The sequence below is a fragment of the Podarcis vaucheri genome, assembly GCF_965113315.1.
Source record: "Podarcis vaucheri genome assembly, chromosome: 14".
NCBI lineage: Eukaryota > Metazoa > Chordata > Lepidosauria > Squamata > Lacertidae > Podarcis > Podarcis vaucheri.
In genome coordinates, this window is record NC_138752.1 from 2,779,645 (window position 1) to 2,793,803 (window position 14,159).

Here is a 14,159-nt window from a genome sequence, read left to right on the forward strand (position 1 = left end):
TCAGTACAGCCCAGTATAGGCTGCTTTGGCTGACAGTAATTCTCTGAGGTGTACGACAGAACAGGTCTCTTTGCCTTGCTACCATTTAAATGGGAAATGCTGGAGAATTGACCTGTTTTGGCCTTGTAAATAAGCAAAGCATGATTCCCTGTGCTGTCTCTGTCCTCCGCTCCTCAGCGGGCTCACTGGGGTTGCATCCAAAAGGCTACAATCTGCTACACAACTGAATGCACATAAGTTCCATTGATTTCACTAGGAAATAAACATGCATAACTATACACTGGATTGCAGCCAAGTTCTGAAAGGCTGGAGACAGAAATGTTGTCTTTAATGGCAAGAATGTGAAGAGCTACTGGGAAACTTCAAGGTCTCCTTAATAAAACCCCACACAACTCACACACACATATACACAGCATCCAAATTAAAATGTAGAAAATAAATGTTTGGATTTTCCCCCTGCCCCTAATAAATGCCAACAGGGATCAAAAGTTTTAAAAATCTGATTACTAGAATAAAGTTTGCTAATGAGATTCAGAGAGACAGAAAGAGCATAAATGTGTTAAGTGTATGTAGTGTGGATTAGAAGAGAAAAAAGAATAGAAAAGTTAAAAAGTGAAGTTAAATTCTGTTCAAGGGGAAAAAAACATTTTGAGAACCTTGCAAGGTTCATTGAGCACCAGCAAATACTTCACATATCTTTTGTAATTTTTGATTTGCATTTTTAATTGATTGACCAATTCATTAAATTTGTACCCAGCCATTCCACCAAATATTGCTCAAGGTGTCCAACAATAACATACCAAGTAAAATGCAAAAAACCAAAACAGATGGGTAGGTCATCAATAAAACCAATCAAAACAACCACCAATGGGATAATATTTCTCATTTATTCATGCTCAGATCATGTGATTGTGCTGTGTGTCATGCAGTCTACAATGTCAGGCACCAGTTCTTTGCACCCCCAGGGAATATGGACACATCAGGCCAGAATCCACCTGTCCACTGTAAGCCAATCCTGTGCCATTGTCAGGTACGTGGTCTGCTGAGTTTTCTCAGTCTGTGTAAAATGTTGCTGAGAGAAGGCATACCCTCCAACATTTCTCCACTGAAAATTGAAATGTTAATAATAATAATAATAATAATAATAATAATAATAATAATAATAATAATAATGGAGGGTCTGGAGAAGGTTCCAAGCCAGTCTGCCAGGTCTCAGCTAGGATCAAGCTCTAGACAGTGAGCTTCTAGGATCTGGGAGTGGCGTCATGGGTTGCCACAGCTGCATGTCTGCCAAGGGAGCGCATCCCCACCCACGCAGGGGGACCACTAAGGAGAGCCTTCCAGACTTGCTGCGGGGAAGAGGTGGATTTATGAAGGAAAGGGCTGCTGCAGAGGGAGCCTTGCCAAAGGACCTAGATTCAGTACTGTGGGGAAGGGAGAGAGGGCTTTCAATTCAACTGGATCAGACGGAGGAGTGGGTTCAAAATAGGAAGACTCCAAGGAGCAGTGGAGGATCAGGCATTATTTATTTTAAGGTGTTTGAAAATTGTGCTGATTGTAATATACATAATTGTCTGACATATTAACTGTCAATGATGGAAAAGCAGGATATAAATATTTTAAAGAAAGGAAACAAATACAAATACTAAAATATATTTTTATGATGAAAAGAACTGGCTCATCACAACGGTTAAGTAACAGCTTGCTCCTATGCAAGCACATTGATTTTTTTGGGGGGCCCTCTGCCTAGCTGGGGCTGCAGGAGAGATTTTAACCTCCTGACTTTTCTCCACTCTACAGAACTATATACTCAAACACGCGGCTCCTTTATCCATGCCACCTTAAAAATCTCTGCATTTAATTGGATGCCAGGATTGGACACGCACCCTCCTATCTGTTCTGAACAGGGAAGAACTTCCTTCTGTGAGTAGGTGGTGGCTGATGTTGAGGCTTCTCCCCACATTGATGGTGGGGCAGGGGAGGGGGGCAAAACCAGTCCATTCTGTGGCATTGCCTCTTTTTCTTCTATTAGGTGTGGCAACCATTTTTTGGTTTTGTGCTATGGCCTATGGGAGCAGTCTTGCTAAACACTCCCATGACACTTTCTCAAAATTGCAAATGTATCCACTGATCCAAGAATAATAAATAAATAAATGAGCCATTTTTTAAAAAAATAAATAGTTTGTGCTTCATGTAGTAAGAACAGCATGGCTCTTGTTCGTCTCTTGTTCCTTCCTAGGAGTTTCCAAGAGATCATACCCTCAGCCATCTTTTGCTAATATTAAGGCAATTCCTCTCTTGCTCCTGATTATAACAAATCCTATTACATTAATGTTCATTGTAACTTTAATCTGATTAACTGTGGGACTCTTAACAGTCTACTGTTTTTAATGGAAGTGCTTTTCCTTACAATTTACAAGGTTTTTCAAGATGAATCAAGCATGCAAAACCAGAATCTGACCTATCAGTGACCTGCAAATAGGATTTGGAAGTGGTTCTTTTTTCTCTGTGTTTAAATGGCATCAAAAAGGTATTATAGAAAACTAGTAAAATCTACAACAAAATGTTGCTGTGTGGAAGATTCCTTCCATTCTCCCTCCCTTCAGTTTTCCATCTCTTGCCATTCCATGACCACTGAGCACACCCAGTTCTCATGGGGTAGTTTTTGAGGGATTCCCACTCCAAACCTTTTTGTTTTCTTCTTGCACTCCTGCAAACTTTGCCAATACCTACCTCTCTCTCTCTCTCTCTCTCTCTCTCTCTCTCTCTCTCTCTCTCTCTCTGTTGTGTTGTGTTGTGTTGTGTTGTGTCCTTTCATTTGTATAAGCAATGGCACTCTCCCCCTGAATTAGTATATGCCATCATGGGGTGTGAATCACCTTTCCATTAGAATTCAGTATGCAATATTGCTGATACAAACAATATTGTTGTTGGTATCCGTCAGTCTGAAGAGACAATGGAGTGTGCCTCCCGGGGTGAAGCTGAATCACTGCTTTGTAGCACCAAAGTGATCTCCCTGGGGCACAAGCCTGGGCAGCATACATGGAGGTCCTGGACTGCCCAAATGACGGGACCTCTTGGCCTCCTCTTGGCCTCACTGATGGAGTCCAAAGGAAAGCAGGGCAAGACATTGGGCAAATGCTTGGCTGCAGGAGTTGCTGGAAGGAGGTGTACAAGGCACCATCCAAACATCTTAGGGACTCCGCTCCGGATTTGTGTAGGGTTTACTCCTTAGCTTTTTCCCGAAGATATCCTGCAAGGCAGCGGAAGTTCAGGATCAGAGTTTTTCTCCTCCTCCTCAAAGAGCTCCCTTCCCAGGTTGACAAGCCCCATCTGCCCCTCACTTCCCTCTACAGCACGTGCAGAAACTGCCTTCCTGACCTTTGGGCCTACCATTGGTCTTGTCGACTCAAACTGCTGGAGCCTGTCTTCACATGCAGGGGAAGCCCCTAACTCAATGAGGGTTTGAGACCCATCAGCTCCCCTCCCCTGGTTTAGCCGGCCCATTGAAGCCTTTCCTGGGGTGTATGGAGTGTTAGGGGAAGGGTGGGGGACACGTCCTGCTCCTTCTGGGGTAGTTTGCTACCTTTGGTTCCTTCCCTGCACTCAGCTCTCCCCTGTGGCTCCTAGGAGCTGTCATCATGCGACAGCAGCCACACACCAAGAGCTTGGTGTGGACAGAAAATAACTGAACGCATTGAATCATATACTGTAGTTGGTGGAGTTTTGGGAGACCATATAGCCTAACGCCCTGCTCAATGCAGGAAATCCACAGCCAGAACAATCCCAGGAGGTGGCTGACACACTCACTAGGTATGTGTATAGATGCTAGGAGAGGAGATATTTATTAGATATCAGCCTGCCTTCTTCACATTTGTGAGTTCAGCAGAGTGCATCCCTTTGCAGCTTAAAAGGGAAGATTTCATGGGCTAATTTTAACCTTTCTTTTCTGAAGCAGCGAATCTTCAGAAAAGAAGAAGCCTTTTCACTCAGATCAGAACGCACCCACCTCTTCAAGGGTGGCTAAATACTGAGGTTCCACATGTAAAACTCTCTGGGAACTAATGGTAGCAAACTTACCATTTTGCTTGCTGTGGCTGGCGTTCTACAGTCCAATATTCATTAACTGTATCACAATGGTTCTCTGTTTTGCTTTGTTCAGTAACATTTTATACACTTCCACACAGCTCCTTGCTTTGAGTACTGGTCACTAACCATAATAAAAGGAATAGATTGACAGACGGATGATTATGATTTGTTATTTATGAAATGCCTCCCACACATATGTCTCAAGGCAATGTATAATGACGACAACAGCAAATGAATTTTAAAAGTAGCCACCCATGGCAGAGACCCGTTCACGTAGCTGGGAGAGCTACATACGCCGAAGGGTTGTTTGGTTCCACATTCAGGTTATAGCTGCAAAGCACAGGTGATCGTAGTGGCAGTGGAAGGATTACAATAATATGGGGCTATTCTCAGCGCTAATGAGATTTGGAGTGCTGAGGACAGAGACCCAGAGGGGAGAGGGCAGCGCCAGGCCTCAAAGGATGGCAGTGGCAAAGGTAGCTGCTCCCTCTGGTTCCTGGCACGGCTGTGGGACAGAGCTGCGGCATGGCTCTTCGCTAGCAGCAGCAACAGCAGCAGGAGAGCCCCAGCCTCATGGGACGGGGCCAAGGGAAGAGCCCAGCAGCCCCCTGCTGAGCGGGGGCAAAGGAGCACAGGTCCCAGGTAATGGGGGGGCAGCAGCTGTAAGGGTAGTGGGGACTTGGAAAGTTAGAGGGAGGGTGGCTGGGGTGGGGGTGGGGAGCAGAGCTGGAGGAGCTCCAGGCAGGCGCAGGGCAAGAAGAGGATGCATGGAGGACCAGCTGCTAGGGAAGCAATGGCAGAGCCGTGTGTGTCTCTGTGTGCCTGCGTGCTTTAGAGAGCAGAGGAGAGAGAAATCCTGGGCACATGGGAGAAAGCTGCTGGAAGGGACTCTCCTGAAAGGACCTGCATGTGTAAGGTTCAGACAAAGGTCATGCTGAGATCTGTGGGGGAAGGTGTGTGTAGAAAACAAGCAGCCCTTGGGTAGCCTTTATGTGACATGGGGGGGGGGGGGAGTGAGAGGAGAGCTTTGTTTCTGAACAGTGTGTGTGGGTTGTGTGGATGGGCAGTGCAATTGAAGGTAAGAGTTAAAAGCCTGCATGAAAACACGGCTGACCTAAGGCAGAGTCAGGGGGCTGCATAAGGCAGCCAATTTGGGGCTTAATGAAAGAGCAGCAAGCAGCGGGTTATTTTTACTATGTTCTACTCCAGGGCGAGATTTTCTGGCCACATTCACACGATACATGAAACGCCCTGTGGTGCCACTTTATACAGTCATGGCTTCCTCCAAAGAATCCTGGGAGCTATAGTTTGTTAAGGGTCAGGAGATTCCCGTTCCCCTCCCAGAGCTACAGGTCGCAGAATCATAGATCAGAGAATGATAGAGTTGGAAGGGACCCTGGGGAAATCTAGTCCAGCCCCCTGCAATGCAGGAATCTTTCGCCCCACATGGGGCTGGAACCCACAGCCCTGAGACCAAGAGTCTCATGCTGTACAGAATGATCAATCCCTCTTCCCAGGGAACTCTGGTTACTGTGGCTCTGGGAGTGGAATGGGGGGGGGGGTCTCCTAGGAACACTCAGCTCCCTTAACACACTATTATTCCCAGACCTATTTGTGGGAAGCCAAGGCTGTTTAAAGTGATATCATAGTGCTTTAAGTGTATGTTGTGAATGTGGCCTCAGTTTCAGGTGACAAAAATCACTTGGCCAGTCTTGGGTGTTATATACTTTGACTTGGGGAGCGGGACACTCTTTGATATTCCGCCTCAGGCAGCAAAGTATCTTGGGCTAGCCCTGAATTTATGCCTAGAGCTCCTGCTATCCATGTACAGATTTGTGGGGGGGGGGTATGTTAGACTGTATTATTGCATTTTTATACCCCCTTTTCTCTAAGGACCTTAAAGTATGTGGTCCTCTCCCACACTTTATCCATACAACAACCCTATGAAAATGGTTAGGCTGAGAGCTATAGCACTGGCCTAAGGTTATTCATTAAGACTTCCATGGCCTAATGAAGATGGAACCTGAGTCACCCCCCCCACCCCACCCCCGCTCAGGCTCTTGCTGTCCTCCTCCACCAGACCCACCCTCTGCCCACACAGTTTGGAAAAGCAGCAGCAGGAGGAGGAATACATGAAAAAAGGCATCCTGTTTGAAGTCCAAACAGGACAGAGTCACTTCTCTCCAAAAAAGGACAACCATCTTTTTTCAGGGATGGATGGCAACCCTAGGCTTATGCAGACAATTAAGAAAACATTTTCAGAAGCAAGAAGGTGATCTGTGATTTTAATCTGACAAAACATGCATAGGATTGTACTCTGTATGTTTGTGGGGGGTCCTGTGTACACACCATAGATTTAGAGCACCCCCACGGAATATTGGGAACTGTAGTTTATGGAGGGTGTTGGGAATTGTAGCTCTGTGGGGCTAAACTACAGTTCCCATGATTCTTTGGGAGTTGTGTGTCTTAAATGTGCTTTAAATATATGGTGTGTACGTAGCCTATGTCAGCAATTGGTTTTGGAGGGCAGAGGGAGATGCTACAAATGCAAAAGCAATGCAGGAGACCAGTTTGAGTTATGGAGGGAAACAAGAGGACAAAAATAGTTTTTTAAAAGGGAGTTTCTCTGAACAGGAAACATTATTGAATTAGGGGTTGGGGCTGTTTGAAGAACCCTTCATGAGTTGATGTGCATGAGTACATGTGTGTTTGGATGTGTATAGATATGTATAGATATAGGAACCTTTAGTAAAATCCATAAACCTCAACTCTGGACTCTTAACAAAATCATGCTGCCTCCTCCTCAGTTTCCCTGTAATTTGAGCACAGAAACCCTTGGAATCTCTTCTCCTATTTTTAATATAATATTTTTGTTTATTTAAACAAGAGCATACAGTTCACTAACACACAATAACAAAAGATAGAAAGAAAAAAGAAACACAGAAAAGAAAAGAAAAAAAGAAAAACAACAAAACTGAATGCAAACAAAAAATAAACACACATATGTAATACAAATGCTGGTTGTTTCAGGCACATTCCTGGTAGGGTTATTATTATTGGTGTTGTGGGCTAGTAACATTTAAAAAAAGATTTGTTTTATTTATAAATATTAGGATATTGTCCTTAAGGTCTCATGATAGTCTCACATAACTTGCTCCAGGCTCTGAGATGGTTCCCACATACAGTGGTACCTTGGGTTACAGACACGTCAGGTTACAGACTCCGCTAACCCAGAAATAATACCTCGGGTTAAGAACTTTGCTTCAGGATGAGAACAGAAATCGTGCAGCAGCAGCGCAGCAGCAGCAGGAGGCCCTTAGCTAAATTGGTGCTTCAGGTTAAGAACAGTTTCAGGTTAAGAACAGACCTCCAGAACGAATTAAGATCTTAACTCGAGGTACCACTGTACTTCTGAATAACCGTGCCTAGGATTGCACTGCAGATGTGTAAGGAGCCCCTTCAATATGTTATTGCTGAAATGCCTCAACGCATTGTGTTGACCTTCAGTGATATAAAAGTTTAGTGTTGATGGTGGTTAATCTGAGATGGCCCATTCACATGTGCAAATAATCACAACAGTGGATTGATGACCATGTGAGTGGCCTGTTCACAAATGCAAATAATCCCTCATTTTGCAACTTTAAACTTATTCACGAACAAGCAAGCCTCTTTGAACTCCGACCTACTTCTTTGAAATGGTGTTCAGGGTTGAACTGTATGTGGTGCAGTTATGGAGCATTGCATGTGTGAATCAGCCTTTCCACTGCTGGCACCCAAAAAGCTCCAAAGCATCACACTGGAGGAGATATTAATGTCATCTCCCTCTTTGTACTTGCACGTGTGTGTGTGTGTGTGTGTGAGTGAGAGAGAGAGAGAGAGAGAGAGAGAGAGAGAGAGGTGCACTCCAATGGCCTGTTCACATGCAAAACCATTACTAAACCACCTTATGAAGGCATTGATGTGCCTATGTGTGTGAATCAGCACTTCTGCCCCTGAAATGATCCAAAAGCGTTGCACTGGAGACCACACCAATATTTTCTTCCTTTCTTTGAGTTTGTGTGTGTGTGTTGTAGCTGGGTTGGCCCATTCCCACGTGCAATCGGGCTAATCATGACGCGATAGGTACGCACGTGTGAATGAACCCGGAGGGGGGGGGGGCGGAACAGGCGCAGGGATCGCAAAGGTGGGCAAGCGTGAAGGGGCGAGGAGGAGGAGGAGGAGGAGAAAGAGGCGCTCCTGTCAGCTGAGGGAGAGCGAGCGAGCGAGCGAGCGAGGCAGCAGGAGGAGGAGGAGGAGAAAGGAAGAGGGAGCGCAGCGGGGAGGAGAGAGGGAGGGAGCTGCAGGAGGAGGCGGGGGCGGGGGGGGGCTGCCCGGCGCGAGCGAGCGGGAGCGCGAGGGAGCGAGGGAGCGCGGCAGGAGCAGGAGGAGGAGGCGGAGGAGGGAAGAAGCGCGACGCAGGGACGGCAGATGCCTGGAAATAAAAATTTGATGATTGCATGCAGCGGCTGGAGAGACTCTGTCGGTGGCGGCGGCGGGGACGCAGCAGGGACCGGGGGGGCGACGGCAAAATGAAGTATCAGAAATACCTGACTGTCTTGCAGATGGCCATCGGGGTGACCGCCTCCAACCGGGGCAGCCTCATGCCCTTAAAGAGGAAGCTCTGGTGAGTAGCGGGCGCCGCGCTGCGGGTTCTGGGCGCCGCCGGTCCCGCTCGGCTTCGGGGCCGGAGAGCCGCGGCGCGCCCACGCGCGCCCCCCTGGCCGAGGAAGCTCTTCCCGCTGACCTGCTCTTCCACGGCCACGCAGCTCGGCTCCGCCGGGCCAGGAGTGAGTGCTGCATCAATTAAAATGCGAGCCGTGGCAAATCGGCAGAATCGCCCGGTTTCTTTGCAGTGAAATCCCCCCCTCTCTGTCATCTGGATGCTGGAAAGACACCAGCGCACCGGGGGGGGGGGGTTCCATGAATTATTTGCGGCAAAACAAAGTCAGACCTTGATGGTGTGCTTAGTAGTTTTCTTTTTTCTTTTCTTTTCGCAAAAGCCGGCCAGTTTCCTCGCCCCTCCGTGTGCGGGGTGGGGGTGGGGGTGGAGGAAGAGAGGCTTCCTTGACATAACCAATTGGAAGCTGTTTTAGAGTTCAAAAGTGTCATGCTTTGCACTATCAAGCTCCCGATCTATTTCTTTTTTAAGTGAGGATGTTGGTTAAATTTGCTCCGAGATCATGGATGCTCTTCCAGAGAGATACAGAGCGGGAGTGATAAGGGAGGGCCTTTATGGATTTCAGAACATGGAACATAGTCTTTGATCTGCTTGGTAACAGCATTTTGATTTTTTATAAAACCCTAGATGAATAAAGTGTATCTTATCCTTGCCAAATAATTGGGGTTTATGATAGTTACTGGAGGGGGGGGGAAATGTGTGAGTGTGTGTGTGTGTAATGCATTGTGAGAATTTGACCTTAGCTGCTTGATTCAGAATTATATAGTGCATGTGTGCTTTTCTCTGTTTCCTTCAATGGCTTTTGCTCAGCTCCTCTCTGGGCACACGCACACACGGCATGTTGAGGGGGTAGACTGTCATATTGTGATTATGTACTGTGGGTGCATAGGGTGCAAAGATGCATTGCAATAACTGGTGACTTGTGAAGGATCAGTTTGACTTCAAGCAATAGGACACGGGTAGTTTTTAGAAGGAAAAACCTGAAGGAGAATAAAATCTAAAATCAAACTGAATAGGCTGACATGGGGGGGGGACGGGACAGAGCATAACAGAATTGCCTCAACTATTTGGTTTAACAATATAGCACTACAAGTTTCCATGGGGGAGGGGAATGGCAGAACCAAAATCCATTTACTTCTCATATGCAATTCTTCATCTTTTGTATATGTGATTTTCTTTTTGATGTGCAAAATGAAATGTAGATATATAATGGATGCATCTTTCTCTCTCTTGCCCTGCCTGTCTCTGGCCAACAAGAGAGAGGCATTCATCCTATTGCTTAAATTGTATTAACATATTTGAAGGTCCAGTCATGTACACAAGCTTAGAAAGCCACATCTGAGCAGTAACTTGCTCTCCTCCTGACCCTCGGTCGCAGTGAGAGAGTGTAAAATGTCAGAGGGGGAAAGTGCTGATGGCACAGAAGGTAGCTGGAGCATCTTAGAACCACCAGCTAATAGTCTGCTCCTGTTTCCTGCACTTGATATGATTGATTCTCTCTCCATTCAGATAGATTAGCAGAATATATGACATGAGAAAGAGAATACAGTGGTTACTACTCTGCTCATCTGAAGCCTCGTAGTGAGTAAGGAATACTGCCTTGACTATATGTGAAATGCACGTTGCTCATTCTGTCCCATGGCTTGCCCTTTATTCCCTCTGGCAGATATTTTTTACAAGCTTGTTTTTATCTGCTTAGAACCAATTTAGCTGGTTTCAGGATCACAATATAAATATCATAATATTTAAGGAATATGCAAACACCTTGTATGCCTTTTCTAAAGAACTTCATATAGCATATCAACTTAACTTACCATAACTTAACTTGAAAAATCATTGCCAAGCCTTTTATGTTACAGTAAAGAAGAGTTGAAACTTTTATTTAATATCCAGTTGTTTGCAGGGGTTCTTATGGTCATGTTCTCATTTGTCTGGGACACATAAAATGATAATTTATCTCACTCTCAGCAGAATCATCTCTCTTCATTTTGCTGATAGTGCATGTGAGTCACTGAGGTGTATACAGATGCTAATGATAAAACATTATTTGTCAGGAACAAAACTGAGCATTAAATAGGTTCTATTTTTATACGGTTTTGTGTGCTCTCTTCTAAGTACTCTCAGATCATTGTACAACCTTGCTGTAGAAGTTGGGGGGAAATCATTTATAGCTCCCAGCTCTCAGGCATGAGTGTATTGTACGTAAGTTTCCCAATGATTGTTATGAAGGATCAAAACAAGGTTGCACTGTGAGTGTGAAGTCTAATGGACACTTATAGACAAATTGGTTGTTAGGCTGCAGGACATGCTTAAGTTCTTTCTGTCATTATGTTTGCTTTGTGGCTTTAACATCCTTTTACACGACTATGTTTTATAAGAGCATCCTTAACCTGAATGACAGTACAACAGAAAATCCAAAAGGAAGCAGATGTTCTTTAAAAAAAGGTTAGCTGTGTTTTTGCCAAAGGGTAAGAATTCATCAGCATAAAAATTCTGGTCTTTGATTAAATAAATTTTATTATGTTGTTGTTATTATTATTTTTAAAAAATATTTTATTAGTATTAGAATGATGTGTGATTTTCATGTACACCATCCTGGAGTCCATAGTTTGAATGAAGGTGCTGTTGAGAAAATTACAAAATAATAAATGAAAAAAAACTGATCTAAGAAATGTTTTCTGCCTACTTAGTAACAAGAAAAGTACACCTTTGGCTATGTTACATTGGAAGTGCAGGTCACAACCCTTTTACAAACAAACAAACAAACAAACAAACAAACAATGCACTGCATGTGAAAGAAAATGAGTCAATCTGATTTTTAATTAGATATTTCAGCTTTTATGAATTCAAGTATGCTTTGAAAAAAAGAATGAAAATCAGGTTTACGTATTCTGGTTTGCTCTCAGGTCAATAATGTCTGTGATATATGTTACATACAGTTACTGCAAGCAAAACAGACCGTTTAATAAAAACGGTTTAAAATACTCTTATCTTTTGCTGGGGGAGATAATCCACCTGAATCCCACTGAATGAAAAAATGCAAAGGTAGTGGCGACTGTTTGCTTCCTTCATGGAACATCTGCCACTCTAATTTCTTCCACAATAAAAGGTCTTGTCCTGTGGAACATTAAAAGCACAGCTTCCTTACTCTGTGGCTTGTTTTTGTTTGTTTCTCGTGTTTCATCATCACACAGTGCTGGAGAATTTAATTTCTAGGGGCTAATTCAATTTCTAGGGCTCCAAGTGTCAAAACAGTGGGCTGTAGAGAAGCCATTTAGAGTCATTAAGAAAATGAATGGGGTGGTCTCAAGATCGATTCTCGGGGACAGTCATCCAGATCACCAAAACCACTCTCCTGCTTGGCCCCAGTTTAGCAGAGAGGCCACTAAGTGTCTAAGTTCTACGGTGATAAGGTCTTCCAGCCACGTCAGATGTCTTGCAGCACCAGCCTGCCAACCAGTGTAAATTCAAAAGGAAAGGCTTGCCCCACACTGACTTTGACCGTTGCCAGCCCCATAGAAGGTGCCATACATCCTGGTACAAATTCCAATAACATTAGCTTAGGTGTTTAAATATTTACGAGCACCTCAGGGAAGAAGTGTAGCTCAATGGTCAGGCCTGCCCAGGCAAGGCTGGAAGGAATCCCAGAGTTCCCCTGAGCTACCTGGGCCAAGGGTCTGACTTGGCGCCAGGCTCTGGGTTCCTAAGGGTTTATTCCATGTCTTGCTTTAAATTATAGAGCAGCCTTTCCCAACCTGGTGCTCCCCAAATGTTGGGCTGTCATCAGCCCTGCCAAGCTAACAGTCAGCCCCTAGTCAGGGGTGATGGGAGAGGAAGCCCAAAAGACCTGCTGGGCACCAGATTGGGGGAAGTTGGTTTAGAGGCTCAGTGGGTTAAAAACCCCGTACATTGGTACCCTATGCAGGTAGGGTCTGTAGAGTTTATGTAGGGTCGTAGCCAACTAAGTTCTACTCAGAGTAGCCCCATTAAAATTGCAGAACCTAACTTAGTCAGATCTATTAATAGATCTTTCCTTCCTTGGTGGTTTTTAAGTGGAGGTCAGATGACCACCTGTCCTGGATGCTTTAGCTGAGATTCCTGCATTGCAGGGGGCTGGACTAGATGACCCTTGGGGTCCCTTCCAACTCTACAGTTCTGTTATTCTAATGGCTGTACTCTGAGTAGGAATAACATGGGATACAACCCACGGACTTGCCTGTCCCCTGCAGCCAGTTGGAGAGGCTCTGCTAGATGTCTCTCTACCAGATGAGGTGTTGCTGGTGGAAACAAGGGACAAGACCTTCTTTGTAGCAATGCTCAGGGTGTGGAACTCGCTGTCCTGAGATATTGGGCCTTCAGTCACCAGTCCCAAGTTTTGGGGGCTTGTCTCCCTGTGCTATTTAAGAGCAAGCCTGTCACTTAGCTTGTTCAGTCAGAGATGGTTCAGTCCAGTTGATGAATGTTGTGTGTGGGTGTTCTCTTGTTAATAAAATACCCATTCTAAATTTACTACATTGAATCTGAAACTACATGTTGAAGACAAGACATATTACCCCAATGCAAGACATCATGTGAGTCTATGGAATATTTGAGGGCTCTGTATCTTTCTTATCTCTCGTATGAGGCAGCTGAGTAATGGATGAGGGAGAAGTTTCAGGATAGCAAGAAAGGAGTGCCAATGAGGGAACCGGTGGTTTTAAACAATAGCCGAGGTTTGACGAGAGCAAGCCAAGGTGGGAGACACTGAGAAAAAGAGGTGGCTTAAAACAAGGTTTCAATACAGCAAAAAAGGAATTGGGAAGGGTTCTGTTGTGTTAGCTTTTGGTGTTAGTTTCTATTTTGTTCCCATCTCTGCCATTTCTCCTTCCTGGTTAAAACACCTTTTTAAAAAGACAACAGCCCTCCTTTCCCAGTCCATTCAGACCTCTCTCATGACTTTTGTCCTCAGTGTCTTTTCCCCCTAGTGCCTATGCCATGGCAGCTGCCTCCTGGTTTGTTCCCCACCCTGACTTCATGCACACCCAGGATTCTGATGAGGCTCCCATCGGGGGTGCATGACGACAGCCTTGCATTTTTATGTCTAGAGGAATATACATGAATAGGAAGCTGCTTTGAGTGTTTTCTGCTTAAGAGGGAAGGTTTTTTAAAAAACAAATAATAATCCTGTAAACAGATAAAATTAATATGTGTAGACAAGGTGATACAGAATAACTTCTGCCAATGTGTAGGCTATGTGTGAGAGAAAATGGGAATTAATTTGTCCTGGAGTGCTGTTTGTGGATGCAATTCTGATATTTAAAAAGTTGACTGACTACCAACTATTAATTCTTGGCATTCATGATTCTCATATGCT

The 14,159-nt window shown here is 44.8% G+C and overlaps 1 protein-coding gene across 7 annotated transcripts in view; it reads left to right on the plus strand.

The window, feature by feature from the left end:
* TJP1 (tight junction protein 1) overlaps positions 1–14,159 on the plus strand; it is a 354,744-nt gene that overhangs the window by 39,289 nt on the left and 301,296 nt on the right. For 2 of the 7 annotated variants that reach the window (XM_082198007.1, XM_082198002.1), the window contains exon 1: positions 8,517–8,752. The exons of the other annotated variants lie outside the window; for them this stretch is intronic. In XM_082198007.1, coding sequence (XP_082054133.1) covers positions 8,586–8,752 — 167 coding nt within the window. In that variant the 5' untranslated portion in view covers positions 8,517–8,585. Of the gene's footprint in view, positions 1–8,516; positions 8,753–14,159 lie in introns of those variants that run through there. 7 annotated transcript variants of the gene reach the window in all.